The following is a 23,249-nucleotide window of genomic DNA, read 5'->3' as shown; positions in this document are numbered from 1 at the left end:
AGTGTATCTGTGGCAGATAATTAATTGATATTTGTGTTTCATCTGTAATATCCACAGGACACTGGTGTGGGGAAATCGAGTATCGTGTGTCGGTTTGTTCAAGATCACTTTGACCACAACATTAGTCCGACAATAGGGTATGTGCTTCTGTTTACTAAACATGTGGCACCTAATTGAGATGACGAAATGTCCTCCGTCAGCTCATATGGAGGATGTGAGCTCTGTCTTTCTGCTCAGCTGGGCATATCTGTGCCTAAATATTTCTTTATGAGTCAAACAGGCGGTTTTAAACCGCTGATTCTGAAGGAGTTTGGTTTCCTCTCGAATTTGTTTATGCTGGTTTCTCTCTGTTGGGTTAGTCATTACATTTAGATGGCTGGGCAATATTTTTAGAGTTTTTGTTTTTCATGATTTTTCACTTACGCAGACACTTACAAAATAGTAGTGTCTGGTTGCTTTAAACGTAGTCGCATGTACTGTAATGTAATTTCCTCTTTGAGTTTTCTGAATGTACATGAGTGAATCATGGTAATTTAGAAATAAGTATGTACAAGTCTCATTCTAGAAATGCGGCTATGTTCCATTCATTTTCTAATGTAAGCAAATGTTCAATTCACAGTAAATTGAAGTTAATATTAAAGGTGCTGTATGTAAGTTTTTGGCTCTTCTAAAGCATAAAAATACCATAATATGTTTGCAGATATTTAAGAAACAGGCTAAGTGAATATTTTTGTTCATCTGAAAAACAACGCTGAAGTCAGATATTCTGCTTTGAAAATGTGAGTTACGTGCCGGAACATATGTCTGTGTTTTGGTTCTTATAACCCGCCCACTGCCAGTTTAGCCAATTATATTTCAGCACCCCGGGTTGCACTGTTGGAAAACCACGTATTTCAGTCAGCCAAGAAGGCTCTGAAAGCATGTGCCCTCTACTAAAATGCGACCTCCGGTTGACAGTAACAGACTCCAAAATGAGACGGAGATTCAGAGTTGCACATAATATAATATAAATATTGCAAACGTAAACATTAGGTGAGCAGGTTACATTGTAACCCCATGTCCTAACACGATATGTGTAGAGATTTGCAGTGATAAGCAATTTGGCTGTTTGCACCAGACAAAACATGACAGAAACATTTAAATACAGCCATTCAGAAACACAGAATAGTTGACTCACTGCACTCCAACAAAAGTTTTATTATGTAATTAATACATATTAAACCTCTTTAAAATTATTAAATTTAGATGCTGAATCACAGATATGTGTTAGCTTGCACTGAGTCAGTTCATCCTCAGTATGGATGTCGCTTTAAAGATTTAAATGTTACCACTCAGTGGGTTATGTCATGTGACGCGTCACATTATTGCGGCTTTAAAATAATTACATAAAATAATTAAAAGGACAAACTCTGGACCTTTTAACCGTAGGGGTGGGTAGTTCGAAACAAGTAAACCCCCCCGGCTGCGGGCATGTAGTTGACCAAAAAGCAGACACAGACACCAAATGAATTTTTTATAACTGAAATCGCAAATAATATAGCGAATAGATCAGGGGTGTCCAAACTCAGTCCTGGAGGGCCGGAGTCCTGCAGATTTTAGCTCCAACTTACCTCAACACACCTGCAAGGATGTTTCTAGAAAACCTAGTAAGAGCTTGATTAGCTAGTCCAGGTGTGTCTGATTGGGATTGGAGCTAAACTTTGCTGGACACCGGCCCTCCAGGACCGAGTGTGGACACCCCGGGAATAGATATTTCTGTAATGTAGCAGAGTAAACGCACAAAAAGACGAATAACAGACTTGACTATTTCATTATAAATGCGTGATTCAGGAGATGGTCAAAAATGGGTAAAGTGGAAGTGATTATGCTTTTTTAAATGTATAATTGTGTAATAAATAAATGTAAATGCAGAAATACATATTTTATTATTAACTATTATTCATAATGTATGATTTTATTTTTCAGTGCATCATTTTTAACTAAGACCGTCCCCTCTGGAAATGAACTTCACAAATTTCTGATCTGGGACACTGCAGGACAAGAGCGGGTGAGTGTGTGTTTTGTTTTATTGGGAATTGGAATTTAGGTGTGTAATTATTAACAATTATAAATATTCTGTTACTAATTACTCACCCTCAAGACATTCCAATCCCCTGAACCGATTGTTCATCTTTCGAACACAAATGAAGATATTTTAGATGAAATCCTGGAGCTCTCTCATCCTACATAGACAACAAATGTCTAGAGACGTTCAAAGTCCAGAAAAGAAACAGAGATGAATATTGTCAAAATATTTCATGTGACTTCAGTGGTTCACTGAAATCATACAAAGCCCCAAAACACTTTTGTGCACCAGGAAAACAATAAAAGCCCTGGTATACTTACAACAAAATCACAAAAAGAACTGAAATGATGCTAATTTGAGTTTGTTTTGCCAGTTTAAAGCGAACTTTTTGGGGGAGTTTGTTTTGGTTCTAAACACTTTTGAGATGTCATTAACCGTAATAACGTGAGATGTGTCTGCTTTAAGACATGTGATAATTACACTGTAAAAAAGGCTGTGTTCCACGCAGCTCCTTATTGTCTGTCAGTCTTTGTGTCAGTCCCAACACAAATTGATTGTTAACTAAATAATTTTTACAAATTTAGGTCAATTGAAGATCAAACAATTAAGTGTCATAAAAAAAGCCTTACGAATTGTGTTGTTTTAGCTTATTTGAAATGAGTAGTTTGAACAAGCAGTAGGAATGCTCATTTCCGTTAATTTTGCCAACCGACAACCGCCGCTTGTTATCCGAATAGTAACAGTTAACTTGTCAGATTAATATAAAATGTATATTTAATAAAAAAATAATACTTGAGGTGTCTTTTGTGTGACACAATTAATATTGCATTTTAAAATCCTGATTTCTTTTAACATGCAAACAACAGCATACAGAACAACAGAGCATCTTCACACACCTGCAGTGTTTCCAACAGCATAGAAAAACACAATAAACTAAACAAAAAGAATAAAATAAATAGGCATGCCCTAGATACTTTTTACTTAAATGACAAATTTAGCTTACAAAACCAAAACACTGACTGAATCCTTTTAAGAACCGGCATAGGCTGTTTGTCCAACCATGTTTTTTTTTTCCTTTTCTTTTTTTTTTGTCAAATAAAAATAGCAGGCTACCTCAAATCTGTCGCTCCACTGAAAATAGGCCTATGCATTTAATTTATGCTCCGCTATTATTCCTATATCACAAGCCTCTGTCAACATTTTTAATAGAAAAGTAAAAGCAAAAATGTCGAATTTTTGTAAAGCATAGGCTACTATAGTATGTAACAATTTTGTTGTTTACGTATGATATTGCATTTATTTGCATACATGTTTTATAAGCTGTAAAATAAAGCTTCAGTTTGGTGCAGAGTTATCATTATGCAAAAATAATGATAATCTGTCGATTTGTTTGATTGGTAGATTAGACTATGTAGGCTCTTCTAAAAATGGATATTTTATAAGAACTATTAATAACTGTAATTTTCCAAATGGAAAAAAAGGTTGGTTTGTTGGTTGAACACTAAATCATTAATAGCCTATTTGTTGAGTTTATGATCAGAGCAGATCCAGGACAGAGGCAATTAGCATCAGCGCTGGTTTGGTATCAAATCGTCTGTCAAACAGTGACCAGAAATGTCCTTCTTTTGTTTTGTACTTTGGCAAAAAACAACTGTAGGCACGTGCAGTTGCACGTGTTACTGTCCCACGAGTTAACAAATATTTGTTGCACATTTAGGGGCCGATCACACCGAACATGCTTTTTTGTTCCTGTAAAGGATTGTAATGTTCTTTTCTCTAGGTGGACTGCTAGTCCACTACGGAGCCCCAGTAAGAAGCGTGACAGGAGACAGATGATGATGATTATTTATGTTTTATCTCTTCAGAATGTGGCACTTTACATCCTCTAGTATTTCACAGTTCTCAAATGAACAGAGGTGGTAACAGGTGTGGTTTTATCTGAAATAAATAAATATCAAGATCTATCTGTATACAGTAACACAAATATTCATTTCAGCATACAGTTTAAATTAACGTGAATATAAAACATACAGAAATATATACGCGGGAAATAGCCGCGAGTCATCCTTTTACATTCTATAAACTCCAATATGAACTAATAATAATATCAGTCGGCCGTGCCGCAGCAGGATTACTATAACATGATAAACAGAATTACTAATAACGGAACATAAATCAACTTACAGTCATGCACGCACGTTTACCACTCATCAATATGAGGAGAGAATGAAAATGAATGCAAACTAGACCATTACTGACAGACTGCCGTCAGTGTTCTGAACACGCCCACCTAGAGCGAGCGCACGTTAATTCATCTGTTTAACACTCAATAAGGAATTTAGTACAGTTCCAAAAACATGAGCCGCACCACACCACCTTTTATGTTGACAAGAAAAAAAGAAGCGCTACTCTTTGTTTTTTTTTTTGTTTATATATATATATATATATATATATATATATATATATATATATATATATATATATATATATAGGAACTAAGATATTGTGCATGAGTGTTATAATTGTAATATATATCAATGTTGTTATAATTGTAATATATATATTATAGTCTTTTTTTTTTATTGAACATTTTGATTTTGAACAAAGCCCGGGATCCACCCAACAGAATGTAAAATAAAATAAACACAGTAATATTGTAATAGTTAGTACAAAATCAGGATTTAAACATAAATGATACGGTCTCTTTCATATTTGACCAAAATTGTAAAGTTTTTTTTTTTTTTTTTTTTTACTGACTTTATTTTGGCTGTGGTGTATTCCAGATTAATAATGTCCTGTAGATAAAGCCTTCAGGATAGATCAGTTGGGGCAAATGGATCCAGCCATAGTTTCAGGATTGTTTTTTTTTTGCAGCAGCAGCAGTCAGAACAACTGACAGAGTCCTTTTTTTAGTTGATGGATAAGGAGAGTGATGAATCGTCCAGCATAAGAAAAAGCAATGGGTCGCATTGGATCCGAGTTTCCATTAGTTCTGATAAAAAGTCTTGTACCTTGATACAGAATAGTGCAATTTTGGGACCAGGGACGGACTGGGACAAAAATTCAGCCCTGGCACTATAGCCACACCAGCCCACATTACCATACGTACTGTTTGTTTGACATTCTTGCCAGATTTTGATTATCTCCGCGTAACCTTTGATTGAGTCGGCCCCTCTCGAAACTATCACCGATTGGGCCAAATGCTTAACATTTACTATTATTACCATCATCAATGTCATCATAATATTCACATGTTGCACGAGATAAAAGCTGCCTGCATGTAAAAACAATACATATAAAAAATAATAATAAAATAAAAATAAAAAACTGACCGGCCCACATTTAAAAAAATGGTCCGGCCCTTCTGGCATTTGCCAGAATTGACAGATGGCCAGTCCGCCCCTGTTTGGGACATCCCCAGAACATATGTATAAAAGTACCTTGTGTGGAGTTGTTGCATACTTGACAAAAGCGGTCTAATTTTCTTTTCCTTTTAAATAACAGGTAGGGGGTGGCATACACTTTGAAAATTAATTTATAATGAATCATTTGGTTACAAGATACAAAACAGTTCTCCCAGACATATAATTGTAATATTTAACAATATTGTGATATTCAAGATTTGTAAAGTAATACAGCTCTGGATAACTTGAAACAGCCACCACTACTGTCTACTCTGTCTTCAAAAGTCTATGTAGTCCTCTTGACAACACAAACACTGCTGTCACCTCAAAGGAAACCCTGCCTCTGCTTTCATTTGATTGAAACATAAATTTTTTTAATCTTAATTCTTAAAAAATCCACTCAGGGTTGACTTTAATTTCAACTGTGAGCACACAGCATGCAACTGCAAAAACGTGCAGGGCAGTGCAGGGTGCAAAAATAAACACAAATGAGAGAGCTTTAGGATTTCATTTCATTCACTCTAAAAAACAAATCTAAATTCTTTCATTTGAGATTGGATCACCTTGTGAGTCATTTTTAATTTTAGATGAACTATTAACTTTGGCCAGATTTACTGCAAGTCAGACCTCTGTGTGACACTTGACATCATTTTGTATTTAAAGCAATCTCATTTAATTTTCAGACCAGTTCAGAGTTCACAGTCGGTGTGAGTCATTGGGTGTGGTGGAAGAGTGTGTGTGTGTGTGTTTAGGAAGTGCTGGCGTCACTTTGTGTTCACGTCTGTATGTTCACTGTCAGAATGTGTGTCTGTTCAGATCACTCGGAAAATATGTGTCTCCTCTGAACTCGCTCTGACGTCACTGACATTTACTTCTTTACACCAAATGTCTGAACTGAATCCACCTCAATCATCTCAATTCGCTTTATTATATCAGTAATACTGCATGATTTTAATTAACCGAATGTTTTCTATTTTTTTAAGGGGGTGGTTCACCCAAAAATGACAATTCTTTCACCATTTACTCCGCCTTTAAACCTGTTTGAGATTCTGGTAACACTTTAGTTTAGGTCACAATTCGTGCTGTTTACTACTGACTTATTACCTATCTATAGGGGAACTACCAACCTACGTCATGCATGATGTCACACGGGTTTAACCGCGCATACTGGTTGCAAAAAGAGACCGGTTGCAATAGTAAACATGTTGTGTTGTGCGATAGGATGCCAAAATCGAAAGTCCAAAAATAGAAAACTTAAGTTTTACCATAACTAATAAAACAACAAACAAACTGCATCAGATGTCAATTCCTCTCTGTAAATGCTAGCGCTCCTGGTTTTTTCTGCTAACCTCGCTGCGAGCGCATCTTGAATGTTTACAAACTGGTCAAACTGACTTACAAAATTCGTCTATTATTAAGATACGAACCGTTCATCAGTAGTTTAAAGCATGATTAATGCGTTATTACCCTAACCCTCTATTTTGCATCCCTAACCCTACTTAAAACCTAAACCCAACTTCTACCTTACTAACTATTAATAAAACGGTAATTAGTTTATTAAGCTAGTAGTGTTAGCTAATGGATTGTTAATACTGTGAAATGTGACCTAAACTAAAGTGTTACTCAGATTCGTCTTCTGTCGAACACTAAAGAAGCTATTTTGAGGAAACCTGAAAGCCTGTAACCATTGACTTCCATAGCAGGAAAAACAAAAACCATTAAAGCCAATGGTTGCAGGGTTTCAGCTAATATCTTTTGTTGTTTGGCAGAATGAAGATTCTCAAACAGGTTTGGAACCAGTGAAAGGAGAGTAAATAATGACAGGATGTTCAGTTTTGAGTGAACCAACCTTTTAATTACAATCTAGTCATCGATTATAGAATCTTTATAAGCTTTTTGCATTGACAGTTCATCTTTTTTTATCTACTAGTTTCATTCCCTGGCTCCCATGTATTACAGAGGCTCGGCAGCGGCTGTCATTGTTTATGACATCACAAAGCTTGTAAGTTGTATTACTTTGTATTTGTGCAATTTATTTCCAAGTTGTTTCTGTTTTAAAAGCATGTTCTTCTGTTCTTTACTAAAAAGGTTTTTATAATGACCTTGGCACTCTTTGATGTTCAGGTAGTTTTTGTGTGTCACTAATACAAACAGAGCTTTTTACAAACTTTATTTCCAGAGATGTACTCAAAGTAGGGCTGGGCGATATGGCAAAAATGCTGTCTCAATAATTATTTTCCATATTGAACAATAATGATATATATTTCTATATATGAAAGTTTTTAATGCATCCAGATTTAAAAGAATATCCCAACAATGACTGAAGCCACAAGAATTAGAGGGTCGATTAAATGGCATAACATATTTTCAGCCGATACATTTTCGGTGGTCGAAAATTCCGCACATTTCTAATATCAACACACTTTTAGATTCCCATTGATGTACATTTTATGCTGTGTGATTGGCCCTTGGATCAGTAAAAAAAGTACAGAGCGTATCACTGCTATTGACATAAGTTTTATGGAGATTTGATATAATATCGTTTATCAGCCCAGCTCTAGTTCAAAACTTAATGGATAATTGAGAAAATACGTATTTTGCAAAGTCACAAATGTAATCTTTTTAAGATTATACATTAAATCCCCTATAATACATTAAAAAAGGGTCATATTTTGGTTTTGGGGGTCACCAACAACGGGCTAATCTGCATGCAAGGTCAAAAAAACCCTTTCATTGTCTTATAATATGCATTTCTTTTTACCTAATTATCCCAGCGACTGTGTAAAACAATATAATTTGCACAAAGAAATGATGGCGTTCTTCTCTAAAGAAGTTGTTGCCACCCTGTTTAGTGCTTCATTGTGGGCATTTTACATTATGAATAACTTGGTTCAAACGGTGGATCTGGGACAGAGAAACTACAGGTTTTGGCAAACACTCGTCACTACATCGTTCTTTTCCCAAACGATGCATCGTACTATGATAGTTCAGCCGCGAGTTGCATAATTGTTTGCAAAACGCACCTTTGATCGGCCCCTAAGAGATTTCTGGCCCTCTATTAAAAGTAACCGAAACTTACAAAAAATTGTTACAAATAGGGCTGAGTTGATAGACGATGCCATCATCCACAGTCGTTGGCCGATAGACATCACGATGTTGAGCCAGCATCACAATCCACCACCCCGCCCCAGCAACCCACTCGTGAAAAACACACACTTAGGTTACACTAATACGTCTTATTTTTAAAATGGCATTTTAGAACGAAAACAATCCATGTGCACACTGGTGTTTTACCTAGCATTTATGAAAAGCCGTCTTTTCTCACTATACTGTGGAATGTATCATGTGAGCACACACACACACACTCTGTCATGGCGCAGCGTATGCGCGCATCTTAGCTCCAGCAGTTAGCGGGTACTTTCAGCACAACCCCAGAGAGCAGTGCACATTGGCCAGTTTATCAAGAATGTACTGCTGGATCGCCTCTCACTATAGTTGTTAAACGTGATATTTAATTAATCTTGTCTCTATCTAACGACTTTTTGGTCTTTTGAATCTATCAGGTAACATGTCACAGCTGCTTCAATCTTTCAAATTTCACGCTTGGACTTAATAATTTCAACGAAAATCTCAGATACTGTTGGTTGGTTCCTGTTGGTTGTGCAGCTTTTTTTTACCAACCAAGTTTGTTGACGCCATTATCACGACACAGATCAATCTGCCTATTCCTGCCAGAGTCCCACAGAAAAAGTGATTGACAGGTGGTCATTTGTGTGAAACTTATCTTTATTTATTTATTATTTGGTTATAGGTAAAACAAAGACCATGCGGATCAGGTAGTTGAAAGCGTAGGCTACAAATAATTAGTTTTGTTATGAGTTCAATAATTATTCATAAATAATTATTTCACTAGCCCCTTTCACACAGTGATACCGGTAAATATCTGGAAAATTTCCGGAACGACTTTACCGGTAAATTCAAAAAAGCGCGAGGACGTTACGGAAATTTTCCGGAAAAGAGCATTCACACATCCATTCCAAAATACCGGTAAATTCTGACATCATTCACCACAAATGAGCTTTAAACGGCTGCGCTTGTATTTGTAAACATTTGACTAAATTACAAACTCTGTGGATTATCAGTATTGTGAACAACTTTGATGAAAACATATGAAGGATCACTTTCGCATGTCGAGATGTTCGTAATATGTGCGTGTGCAGGCGCTCACAGGCTGTTTCAAGGGCACACGCAAAGCTTGAAGGTAAACAAACAACGGCTTATCATAAGCATCTTATCGATGATTATTTACACAGTTGGCATTAAGAAGAACATATAAACGTTATCTGACTAACTTCTAGCAGCTAAATGCGTCTGGGAAAATATTCAAAGGCTTTTATTCTCATAAACCGCGCGGACGTGAATGCGTCAGACTGTTCTGATTGGCTAAAGCAGACGTCTCACATCAGCACGTTTTAGACGTGCACACGCTCTTTCCGGCAATCTTCCTTCTGCGTTCACACAGTGCAGCATTCCGGCAAATTACCCGTAATATTACAACTTCTCTTTCCGGAAAATAGCCAGAACGAATTTACCGGCATTTTCAAAAAGGACCTGTTCACACATACAACCAAAGGAAAGGTCTGTATGTGTGAAAGGGGCTACTGTCGCCTACGATGATGATGCCATCGTACATCGCCATGTTTCACATTAGACATCGTATGATGCCAAATTGGTCGACATTGCCCAACCCTTGTTAAAAATGAAAATAATCTGAATCAAACTGCTTAATGCAAGTTTTTTAATCAATAACTACATTTTCATTTAGGATTTTTTTATTATTATCATCACCAAGTGTCAGAAACCTTTTGTTACATGTCCATGTATTTATTATTTATTTATTTGTTACTTTGTCGCCCTCTTGTGTTGTGTTGTTGGTTGTGTTTTCATTTAGAGTTGATTTCCTCCGCACCTGCAGACAATTCATCGTCGGCTATTTAAGAGCTCGTGCTGCAGTGATTCAGAGACGGGGATTTGAGCGGCCGTCCAGACGTGGAGTTGTGCTCCTTTTGTTCTCAGCCTGTGTTTATTGTGTTTCCTCCCCACACTTTATTTATATTTTGATTGTTTAATTAATAAAACCCCTAGACTGATCCATTTGTGTTTTTCCCTCATTTAATGTTGTGACTGGGGTCGTAACACCTTTCAAAAACCAGTGAGTGTTTATTAACAATGTCTTTTTTGTGGAGTCTAAAAGAGGGTTTGGTTTCTGCAGGACTCGTTCCAGACGTTAAAGAAGTGGGTGAAAGAGCTGAAGGAGCACGGGCCGGAGGATATAGTGGTGGCCATCGCTGGAAATAAGAACGATCTGGGTGACATCAGGTTCATAAATTCTTCTTTCTCACTTAAAAAATATTATTTTCCTAAAGCAAATATAATTTTCCTGGTTTTTCCTCAACCACATTCCTGGAGCACCACCAACACTGCATGTTTTGGATGTCTCTTTTGCCTGTCACACCAATTACAGCTCTTTCAGTCTCTGCTAATGAGCTGATGATCGGAATCAGGTGTGTTTGGTTAAACAGACTTTGAAAATATGCTAAGCTGGGGATCCTCAAGGAATGTGGTTGAGAAACACTGCCCTAAAGTTTCTTTCCAAAACCTCCAGCAGCTCTTGCTAAGAATTTCCAGTTTGACATGAATTTTTCAGCTTAATGTTTTCATGTCCAACATTTCATCATCAAATATCCCATTTTATTATACCTTGTGGAAATAAAATTGTTTTGTCCACTTTAGTTGTGATTATTGGAGTTTATTTGAAGGTTTTGAATTTGTTAGCAGGGTCGCCAAGTCTGCTGTTTTCCCCTCAGAATTAGGTTTCTTTTAACCATTTGACATGGATTGTTTTGTTCTCTCTGTGGGTTAAACATATTGCATCAATTATAATTACATGCATTCATTGTGTTGAAATGTGCTACTCTACCATTTTTCTACAAAAATTGTGTATTATGCATAAGGTAAGAATTTACCAAACTGGATCCTGGAGGGAAAAAATACAATAAATGTGTGGGCTGGTGTCCTGCAGAGTTTAGCTCCAACCCTAATCAAACACATCTGAACAAGCTAATCAAGTTCTTACTATATATACGTTCCTTTGTATATCCAGGCAGGTGTGTTAAGGCAAGTTAGAGCTTAACTCTGCAGGACTGAGCTTGGTGACCCCTGCCATACAGCAATGTAAAATGTGTATTTTACAAATGGGCGGTGACATATTTTTTGATTATTTATATTATTGGGTTTTTGGCAAATGGGCTGGTATTGTAGCGAAATCCTGGCAACCCTGTTTCTGAGAAATTAAGCAGTGGCAAAAAAAAAAAAAAACTTTAATTATAGTCACTTTCCTTATATAATTTTCCCAACTGCTGGTCTTTGCTTTAGTATAATTACTCGAGCTTTACAGGTTGTACAGTGTATATTTACAGGAAACCCTCTGATGTTTAATTCAGTCATGAAAAGAACGAGCTGATTGTTTACTCATTTTTTAATCGTTGCTTTTGTTTTTTAGGGAAGTTCCAACTAAGGAGGCGAAAGAATTTGCAGAGTCGATTGCAGCCATATTTATGGAGACCAGTGCCAGAAATGCTGTAAACATAGAGGAGCTGTTCCAAAAAATCAGTAAGTGTTACTAAGAACTAGGGCTGCATCAGCATCGATATCACAATGTGAGCCCTTGCAATGGTCAGCATCGCAGGATCTGCAATGTATAGTCGGCATTATAGTTGACCAGGAGCCACGGTTTCAAAATAAATAAATTATAGCAGCTGAAGACCACACCGCGTGCCACTCCTGTCAGCTAAGAACAGGAAACTGAGGCTACAATTCGCACAGGTTCACCAAAATTGGACAAGATTGGAAAAACATTGATTTCTGCTGCAACATTCAGATGGTCGGGTCAGAATTTGGCGTCTACAACATAAAACCATGGGTCCATCCTGCTTTCTATCAATGGTTCAGGCTGGTGATGGTGGTGTGGGGGATATTTTCTTGGCACACTTTAGGCCCATTAGTACCAATGCCACAGCCTACCTGAGAATAGTTGCTGACCATGTCCATCCCTTTATGACCACAGTGTACTCATCTTCTGATGGCTACATCCAGCAGGATAACTCCCCATGTCATAAAGCGCAAATCATCTCAGACTGGTTTCTTGAACATGACAATGAGTTCACTGTACTCAAATGGCCTCCACAGTCACCAGATCTCAATCCAATTGCGCACCTTTGGGATTTGGTGGAACGGGAGATTCACATCATGTATGTGCAGCCGACAAATCTGTAGCATCTTTGTGACGCTATCATGTCAATATGGACCAAAATCTCTGAGGAATATTCCCAGGACCTTGTTAAATCTGTGCCTCGAAGGATTAAGGCAGTTTTGAAGGCAATAGGGACTCCAACTTGATACTAGTAAGGTGTACTTAATAAAGTGGCCGGTGAATGCATATTGTTTTGGATTATGTTGTTGAATTTTGCACTGTGTAGAGGCAGCACCTGAACTTTTCACTCATCAAAGTCCACGTGCTGTTTGTAATGGGACAATAAAAGTAATTTGACTTGATCATTGACCAAAAATGGCATGGCAGTTCACCGAAAGCGCCTTTGTTGTCTTATTTAAAATGAAAAGTCCCTGTGCATATCGCCTCATTGTCTGAAGCACAGCTTTAATGCTCTCATATCTGTCTGTTGTGCTGTAGGTCGACAGATCCCTCCACTGGAGAACACTGATGCAGACAGCCACGACTCCTTCAAGCTGACCCGACAGCCTCCTCCAGCCACCAAACGCTGCTGTTAGACACTACAAACACCCTACAACATGGATCTCAGTGGGGTTTCTCCCCTGTGGTACTTTTAAAACAATTCAGTGTGTGTGAAAGGGGTCATGACATGATGTCAAATTTCCTTTTGACTATTAGAGGTTTTCGTACCATAAAAGCAAACTGCACATTTATTAGCTTTAAAATTGTTCTCGTTATTAGCAAAGCATTTATTTTGTTAAGCTCTAATAAAATTGGTCATTTGGAAATGAAGTTGAATGGGATGTCGCACGGGCACATGTGGTTGAAGTCAAAATTATTAGCTCTCTTGTGGTCTTTTTCAAATATTTGAACGATTTTTATCAGAGCAAGGAATTTTTCACAGTATTTCCTATAATAATTTCTTCTAGAGAAAGTCTTTTTTGTTTTATTTTGGCAAGAAAAAAGCTGTTTTAAATTTTTATAAGCCATTTTAAAATCTATATTATTAGCCCCCTTAAGCAATATTTGTTTTCCGATTGTCTACAGAACAAACCATGATAATAATTATTCCTCATTTGTAAGTCGCTTTGGATAAAAGCGTCTGCTAAATGACTAAATGTAAATGTAAATGTTATACAATGACTTGCCTAATTAACCTTGTTATGCCTTTAAATGTCACTTTTAGCTGAATACTAGCATCTTTAAAAATATCTAGTCAAAAAAAATGTACTGTCATCATGGCAAATATGAAATCAATTAGTTATTAGAGATAAGTTATCAAAACTATTATGTTTTGAAATGTGTTGAAAAAACTCTTTCCTTTAAAAGGTGCAGTAGGTGATTGTCTTCAGAAATATTTTTTGTTGTGCTGGTTGAAAGTCTCTTCACAGTCCAATAGTAATGATTACAGTAAATGATCTTAATGTGTTTACATGTATTGTTATATTCTGGGTGAGGCGTAAGGCTAAAAAATGTTCATCCGATTTTATATTTTCTGGCCAATAATTCCCATAATTCTGATTAGTGGCCCAAACTGTCTGTCAGCAAATAAGTTCAGATGGAAAAACCTCTATAAGCATTGAACATTCCCTTTAAAGGTGAGCATTTTTATCAGGTTCAGTTATTTCAAGATGTTGGCAAAGAATAAGCTCCTCCAAAGGTCTTCAAAATGAAATAACTGAAAATAAACATAGGAGTCTTGTCAAAAATGCTCATTTTCAATGGAAATTTCAGATGGCACTTACTGGTTTTTGCATCTGAACTCTTCAAATGTAGGTTTGAACAACTGCGCACCTCTGTTTATGCTGATCAGCCATTGCAAACATGCCATGGTCACGTGGTCAAAAGTGACAGCGGTAAAAACAAATGCTGAAATAAAACCTTTTAAAATCCCGATTATTGGAGTTAGTTTTGCTCACTGGAGGAAGAATGACACCATGGCTGAAGTATTTCTGTTAGACAGGTAATCTTATGCTTTAAAACAATTTTAGTCAAGCAAAGCTGATGTAGATTGTGTTGTGTTACGAATTCAGTCCTGTTACACTGAAATCGTCTGGTAAAAGATTAATGTAACTATATTTAGTTTCATAAGGGACCTTTCACAGCATCGATAATGTCAATTTTTATTTAGTTTAACAACAAACCCTCAGTAAATAGCTCTTTTTCTTTTCAGCTCTTGTTACTGAGCTGAAGTTGCTTTTATATTCACATTGATTCGTTTTTGAACAATGACAGCCTATGATACACTTTCTATATTGTTTACCGCTACTTTGAATATTCTGTCTGAAATAGCATGCAAGTTCGGCTTAGTAATAAGTGTAATTCCTGCACGCTGCTGGCCAACCACTAAGCATACAGTAGTTGCTTTAGGACAAAGCGTGTGAGAGAGTGAGACCCCAGTGATGCTTACATCCATGAAATATCACACTTTCTGACAAGTTTTGCTTGCTGCACAACAGAAATCGTGCTAGAAATAAAATAGTTATAGTGTTTTAAAGTATTGTAAAGTTTTTTAACTGGCAAATTATGATCCAGTGCAGAGGTGTCCAAACTCGGTCCTGGAGGGCAGTTGTCCTGCATATTTTAGTTCCAACCCCAATTAAACACACCTGAACTAGCTAACCAATTTCTTTCTAGGTATACTAGAAACATCCAGGGAGGTGTGTTAAAGGCCCTCCAGGACCATGTTTGGAAACCCCTGATCTAGTGGGTTGTCTGCTGTCAAGTTGCGCGGATTCGTGTTTCAGGAGGCTTGGCTTTGATTGGCAGGGGAGAGATTGTGTTTCAAAGATATTATGCTAACCAGTTAGCATTTTGGCAGATCACCTATTGCACCTTTAAACAGAAATTGGGGAAAAAATATACAGGGGGGTTAATAATTCTGATTTCAACTGTACATTTGCATATGCACCACCAGAGCAACAGTGCATCCAATCTGTAGGTTGTTTTTTTTTGTCACATGACCTGATCCAAATATTTAGATCACTTATCAACAGAACCAAAAAAATGAGATATGAACACAAACTGTACATTTTGGGCTCTTGAAATCCATATACAGCGCCCTGCTCTGTTTTTCAGCCATCATTCTTGTGGAGAATCATTCGATTCAGTCATTATATTTGGTGTCTGTTTCATTTACTATTTGCTGGTAGATACAATATATTTGTTCACTTCTGCGTTTTATACTTTTGTTTTGCACTTCAATTTGTACTTTACCTGCACTTAACTGCTAATTAGAAGAAGAAAATAGTCAGGTATAGGTGAGGTTGTTACAATGCTGGAATTCGATACCAAACGATACTGAAATTTTTGTAAAAATGTCCATTTGCCGCAAGCTTTTGAGCGCTGTAGAGTATGTTCTTATACAGCACTGATTTGCCATTGTGTTCACATGCTCAACAGAAATGACTGTGATTGGTCGTGAACGTCATGAGTTCACCGAACTCACCTCTGTTAACTAAGTGTAAACACAGATACAGGGACACTGTAGTGTTTTAAAGCCGCAAGTCATCAGCGGATCGCTCGTATAGACAAACCAGCTGATCGACTTGATATTGAAACGCTCCAGTGTCCCCGTATCTGTGGTTAAACTCAGTAAATATCGGTGAGTTTGGTGAACTGATGACCTCCACGGCCAATCACTGTCATTTGTTGAGCATGTGAACACAATGGCAAATCAGCGCTGTTTAATGAACACACTCAACAATGCTCGAATGTTAGCTGGAAATGGACGTTATTAAAATTTCTGTATTAATTGGTACTGAATTCCAGTATCGTGACAACCCTAGATATAGGTACTTTAGATTAGAATAGGCCACAAATTTCTGCTTTCTGTCTTTTTTTTCCTCTAAAGGAATTTTGTATATGCATGTCTCCTTGTTGTTTAGTATATCCTATTGCAATCGATCATTTCTGTCTGGTATTTTGGCAAAAAAAAAAGAGAAATCCCTGACCTTGTGAATTGGTGGGCAGCAGGATGTATCATTGGCTTGCCCGGCAAGGGGTGTTCCCCTGTTGGTAAAATCACATGATGAAAGCTGTCAGTAGTTATACATTATTTTATCATTGGCTCCGCCCACTAATTATAATCCCCAAAAGTGTCTATGGTGGATACATTATGGACATGTAGAGGAGACAAACAAACAATTTGATAATGCTTCATCTATAAGTGACAGTTTATATGAAAATATTAATATTTATTGTGCAATAACATAAATAATGTTTCCTATGCAAAGATGTTAGCCAGTAAGAATAGTGGCCTTTTATTGATGAGCATTAAAGGAGACCCACCCTTCAAAAATGGATAATTAAGGAGGGATTCTATGAGAGACAGAATATAAAAACAGGGCAATTGCCAAGCAGCTTAAAAAAGAACAACTATATATATATATATATATATATATATATATATATGTGTATATATATATATATATATATATGTATATATATATATATATATATATATATATATATGTATATATATATATATATATATGTATATATATATATATATATATATATATATATATATATATATGTATATATATATATATATATATGTATATATATATATATATATATATATATATATATATATATATATGTATATATATATATATATATATATATATATGAGCAATTCCATGCAAATGTCAACCTTGCCATAAAAAAAAAATTAAGTTTTTACCAAAATGTGGAACCCGTTTAAAAAAATTTTTTGTGCAATCAAGTATTTAAAAGTACTTTAGAAATGCTCACAAGCATTTGTCAATCCATAACGGAGAGATGTCACATGCATAACAACTCTTTTTTTCCTCATAAATACAACAATAATAAATAAAATCAATATTTTTTGTTTGATAGTGACAACTCTCATCCTTTTGTTTATCATTATTTCTTTTGGGTTGTGCAGTTTAATTCACAGAATGTTTACAAAGTATGTTATATTCTGTAAACTTTCAGACTTTTTTGGTCACATCCATAATGCATGTTTATTTCCCTCATTTAAAGTACAAAACATGTTTACAGATAGATGTTTTTCTGCTTTCATAGCTCTGTGGTTAGTTCTGGAAATTATAAACAGATGTTTCAATATAATGTTAACATATACCTTCTATGTGAATTTATGTTGAGCTTTTACTGCAAACGTCACATCCATAACGCTGGAATTGCTCATATATATATATATATATATATATATATATATATATATATATATATATATATATATATATAAACATTGAAAATAGAAAATGTCATGACCCCTTGAATCACTGATACACATTTATATTACCTTAGGCAACAGAAGGAATTATTTTGACGATGTTTTCTTAATATTACAGTGAGCATCTTTTTTGAGTGAATATTTTTCACATCAAGTCTTTTTAAATGCAGTTTTATAATAGAAACGCTAATGCTAGGTAGTAGGTAATTAGCACAATGTTTACACGAGAATAAGTGCCTTAGAAATGCCAATTTTACATTTGATGCTGTTGTTTTTTTTAAGTTTGATGTGGATGTTTTCTTATATGGCTTTATGTGACCACTTGCATTAGCATAGGAAACGACTGTAGAGTGATTTACACTGAAAAAAATGATAACATCTAAATTAACTGCTTTTTACATCACCTTTTAAGTAAAACGCAATACTTTATTTTATACCAAAAAAGCAGCCATCTTTAAGATTGGAAGTTTTTTACAGTGTAGATAATAAATGGGTTACACATATTACAGTGTTCATTTTAATTAGCATTTTCCTATACTAACATTACTACTACTACTGCATAATACTAAAAAAACACATGCATTTAATGTGTCATCTTTGAAGAGCTATATTTTTGGTTTTAATTTAGTAGTTCATTATATGGGCATATCAAATTGAAATGTTACCAATAATGGTCAAGCAAATAACTCTGGTTAAATTCCAGTAATTGAAAATATGAGAAGTCAGACACCAGGGGGCACAATTGGCCTTAAAGTGAACATGTTAAGCTGGTTCACAAAAATAAACATGTCAGAAAAGCATCTATTTAGGCAAACATTGCAAGTCTTACCCCTATTATATCATTCTAGTAATTTAAGACTCATTCATGCAAATAACTGTATTGTGGAAGGTTATTTAAATATGTAAATGAAATTTTGATTGTGAATGCTCAACTGACTGTGTTAACACAACAATATTGAACGTTTCTTTAGACAATGTTGAGGGTATGATGCAATTATGATATCCTTCTTCTCTGTTGTTGTTTTTTAACATACACATATCCCAACATACCATTGTGCTACTTATGCAAATACAGTTTCAAATACAGCAACTTTCTTTTGTGCTTTTTTTTTAAACAATTTGCCTTTATCATGTTTTGTACTATGTTAGAATCTGTATTAATCGTTTTTATTTGTCTGCTGATTTAAAAGCTGAAACACTGAAGATTCAGCATTTCAGTTTTTTAAACAGAATCCATTCCAGATTGTTGAAGTCAGAATTATCAGTCGCCCTGAATTATTAGCCCCCGTTTACTTCCCCCCCCTCTTTGTTTTACAGAGAGCAGACTTTTTTCAACACTTTTCTAAACATAATAGTTTTAATAACTTATTTCTAATAACTGATTTATTTTATCTTTGCCATGATGACAGTAAATAATACTTGACTAGATATTTTCAAGACACTTCTATACAGCTTAGTCACATTTTAAAGGCTTAACTAGGTTATTTAGGTTAACTAGGCAGGTTAGATTAGTTAGGCAAGTTATTGTATAACGATGGTTTGTTCTGTAGACTATCGAAAAAACATATTTAGCTTAAAGGGGCTAATAATTTTGACCTTAAAATGGTGTTTAAAAAATTTAAAACTGCTTTAAGTCTAGCCAAAATAAAACAAATAATAAGAAAAAATATTATCAGACATACTGTGAAAATTTCCTTGCTCTGTTAAACATTATTTGGGGAATATTTAAAAAAGAAAAACAATTCAAAGGGGGGCTAATAATTCTGACCTCAACTGTGTGTGTGTGTATGTATATATATATATATATATATATATATATATATATATATATATATATATATATAATTGATTTAATTTGATTTATTTATTTTCGATCAAAAATATCATACATAAAATATCATTAACAAAAAAATACATATCAACATGGTCGAAAATGTAGTAGGATGAAGCACAAGCTTATTATTTTCCCACCCATTTTCTCCCATTACCACATACTTCATTCGTCTATTACCTAAACTTATTTTATTCTTTTACGCATCTCTTTTTTTTTTTTTACATGAAACAAATTTTATCCTTTTGGCATTTTTGACATATTATATGTTTATATAAATATATAACTCAAATCCATGAAATAAAGAAAATGTCATTAATATTATATTTTATATGTTATAATTGGCCTACTTGAATTTAATTCACAATTCTCTTACTACTGAAAAAAAGCATTATTTGCACGTCACTTCACCTAAAATGCATTAGTTCTTTTTTTCAAACAAAATTTGTTACAAAACAGCATTTGTCCAGCAAAATTACTGATTCAGATTCGAACTGAAGCGTCTGATAACGTGCAATAGGCCACCATAAAAAGAGCAAATTCTACGCAGCTTTGCAACCTTAAAGAGCTCCATAAACTATTAAAATAAAATGGTCAATAGTTGCACAAACATGAGCATTTAAGTGACTTTTCCACATGCAACATTGTTTTGTAGACAAACTGTTAATGACGATACTACTGTTTACAAAAAACAGTGGCACTGCCAGTATTTTGGAGCCATAGTATTAGTGTATGTATATATATATATATATATATATATATATATATATATATATATATATATATATATATATATATATATATATATGTATATATGTGTGTGTGTGTGTGTGTGTGTATGTATGTATGTGTGTGTGTGTGTGTATATATATATATATATATATATATATATATGTATATGTGTATGTATGTATGTGTGTGTGTGTGTGTGTGTGTGTGTGTGTGTGTGTATATATATATATATATATATATATATATATATATATATATATATATATATATATATATATATATATATATATATATATATATAGTATAATGGATCCCACTACAGTTTCACACTATACTTTAAATTGCTTAATGTATTTACTAACATGAACTATGAACAATGCTTGTTTAGCATTTATTAATCATAGATCAACATTTACTAATGCATTAGCATTATTGAAAGCAACATTAGTTAATGCACCATGAGTTAACATGAACTTGCAAAGAACAACTGTATTCTCATTAACTAATGCTAATATAAACCAATAAAAGAAATGTATTCTTTATTGTGTGTTCATGTTAGTAAATGCATTACCTAATACAACCTTATTGTAATGTGTTACCGAATCGTTTAAAAACTACAGTTAAAGACTAAATTATTGTTAAACAGCAATTGGGAAATAAATGAATAATAATAAAAATTTCACAGGAGATCTACAGTAATAATTTTGTTTTCAACTATATCATTACAGTTAATGTCTTCGGTGTCAACAAGCTTTTTAAGGATCCTATTTAAACAAACCAAAAACACCTCTTAACCACTGTCAGTTTGACTTAGCAGTGACGGTCAGGGATTTTGCCATTGGTTTGGTCATGATTTTAGCTATTTCGTTTGGCGATACTAGTGCTTCAGAAATTACACTCTTCATTTTTAAGGCTAAAAGCATAAAAGCAGGGTAATTGTGTGTGCGCTTTTATATAACCAGCCTACTGTGGTGTGGCGTGGTTGTGACTGATTGCCTGTCCTGTACAGTAGTTTTTCAATTTTGTAATCAGAATCTTTTTCTGTCTGTCACAGCGGGCAAAATTACATGCAGAACCACTTTCATTTATTGCTAATAAATCATTGCAGTAGCCATTGATGAAGCATCACGCACATTATTACCTTTAATGAGTATGCTTTTATAATTATGCAGATTCTAGAACAAAAGTTAGCCTAAATTCACATAGATGACGTAACTTTGCAATTTTGGTCCAAACTAGAGGCTGTAAATAACTTGTTTATATATACTTAACCATATGTACCGATCATTTGTAAGTTAACTTAACTTTTTCCATCATATGATGATGTGACTATAATATCAAACTCCTTGTTTTAATCAGATACCATCAATAAACTACAAATACACTATATAGCTACATTATCTGACAAAAGTTTTGTCGTCAATCCCAGTTGTAAGAGCAACAAATATTAACTTGACTTCTAGTTGATCATTTGGAAAAGTGGCAGAAGGTCGATTTTTCTGATGATTTATCTCTTGAACTGCATCCCGATCATCACAAACTCAAAATTCTCATAGAATCAGTCAAGTTTGGTGAAAGAAAAATCATGGTTTGGGGTCACATTCAGTATGCGGGCGTGTGAGAGATCTGCAGAGTGGATTGCAACATCAACAGCCTGAGGTATCAAGACATTTGTGCTGCTCATTACATTACAAACCACAGGAGAGGGCAAAGTCTTCAGCGGGATAGCACTGCTCCTCATACTTCAGCCTCCACATTAAAGTTCCTGAAAGCAAAGAAGGTCAAGATTCTCCAGGATTGGCCAGCCCAGTCACCAGACATAAACATTATTGAGCATGTCTGGGTAAGATTAAGGAGGAGGCATTGAAGATAAATCCAAATAATCCTGATAAACTCTTGGAGTCCTGCAGGAACGCTTTCTTTGCCATTCTAGATGACTTTATTAATAAGTGATTTGAGTCATTGCAGAGATGTATGGATGCAGTCCTCCAAGCTTATGGGAGTTAGACACAATATTCATTCTTTTTCCACTGCAGCATGACTTTATATTCTATACTGGACATTATTTCTGTTAAGTGACAAGACTTTTATCATCTCAATGTCAGACCAAAAATTAAGGCATGATCATATCTTATTTTGGTAAAATAAGCGTAATCTAGAGGCCTTTGCCCTTTATATTAGCCACTTCTGATAGCAAATGATCAACTAGAAGTCGAGTTATTATTGGTTGTTCCTAAAAACTTGGATAGGCGACAAGACTTTGTCAGGTAGTGTATATTTGAGGACAAGTTATTGTGTTTTCTTTGCATTAAATTATTTAGATTTTGAGCAAAGCTTCAGATTTGCTGATGATGTCATTGTTTTGTAAGATAAAAATTATTTTAGTAGTCATATTTAAAAGTTACAGCACAAAGGTGCAATTTGGCACACAGGCAGATGTAGCATGTCAAATATCATTTATTTATTTATTCTTAAATGAACTCTGGGTCAACTTTTTCAACACTATCAAAAAGTATATCTCAGCAGTATATCTCAGTCATTTTCTTTCTGAGCAAAATATCTGGTTTAGTTAAGAGCCTTTTTCTGTGCGGTGTTTGAAACTGGTACTGTTTTTATTATTAGTCAACATGAACATTTTTAAGTGTTGACAACCATGTCGACTGTGGACGCTTGTTAAAAACAACATGAAACGGCATTTGCAA

The 23,249-nt window shown here is 34.9% G+C and overlaps 1 protein-coding gene and 2 long non-coding RNA genes across 6 annotated transcripts in view; 2 read left to right on the top strand and 1 right to left on the bottom strand.

Annotated features, from left to right (window-relative positions):
• rab31 (RAB31, member RAS oncogene family) overlaps nt 1–16,689 on the top strand; it is a 23,840-nt gene extending 7,151 nt beyond the window's left edge. The window contains exons 2-8 of one of the 4 annotated variants that reach the window (XR_012394935.1): nt 58–137; nt 1,966–2,047; nt 7,400–7,471; nt 10,742–10,848; nt 12,032–12,141; nt 13,220–14,089; nt 15,606–16,689. Coding sequence is in view for 2 of the 4 variants with exons in the window: in XM_692156.8 (XP_697248.2) it covers nt 58–137; nt 1,966–2,047; nt 7,400–7,471; nt 10,742–10,848; nt 12,032–12,141; nt 13,220–13,317 (549 nt within the window). In the remaining 2 variants the exon portion in view is untranslated. Of the gene's footprint in view, nt 1–57; nt 138–1,965; nt 2,048–7,399; nt 7,472–10,741; nt 10,849–12,031; nt 12,142–13,219; nt 15,258–15,605 lie in introns of those variants that run through there. The other 3 variants (XR_012394936.1, XM_692156.8, XM_073931539.1) reach the window with 3 other exon arrangements.
• Nucleotides 9,882–11,832, bottom strand: LOC141379036 (uncharacterized). Its single transcript, XR_012394961.1, has 3 exons — nt 11,054–11,832; nt 10,669–11,005; nt 9,882–10,331 (listed from the first exon to the last, which is right to left on the bottom strand). It is a non-coding gene; the product is annotated as an uncharacterized lncRNA (long non-coding RNA).
• Nucleotides 16,690–17,990: 1,301 nt separating the features above from the next.
• LOC141379027 (uncharacterized) lies at nt 17,991–19,070 on the top strand. Its single transcript, XR_012394950.1, has 2 exons — nt 17,991–18,806; nt 18,874–19,070. It is a non-coding gene; the product is annotated as an uncharacterized lncRNA (long non-coding RNA).
• The last annotated feature ends 4,179 nt before the right edge of the window (nt 19,071–23,249 follow it).

The sequence above is a fragment of the Danio rerio genome, chromosome 2, assembly GCF_049306965.1.
Source record: "Danio rerio strain Tuebingen ecotype United States chromosome 2, GRCz12tu, whole genome shotgun sequence".
NCBI lineage: Eukaryota > Metazoa > Chordata > Actinopteri > Cypriniformes > Danionidae > Danio > Danio rerio.
Note: the sequence above shows the minus strand (reverse complement) of the source record. Positions and strands in the feature narration are given on the sequence as shown.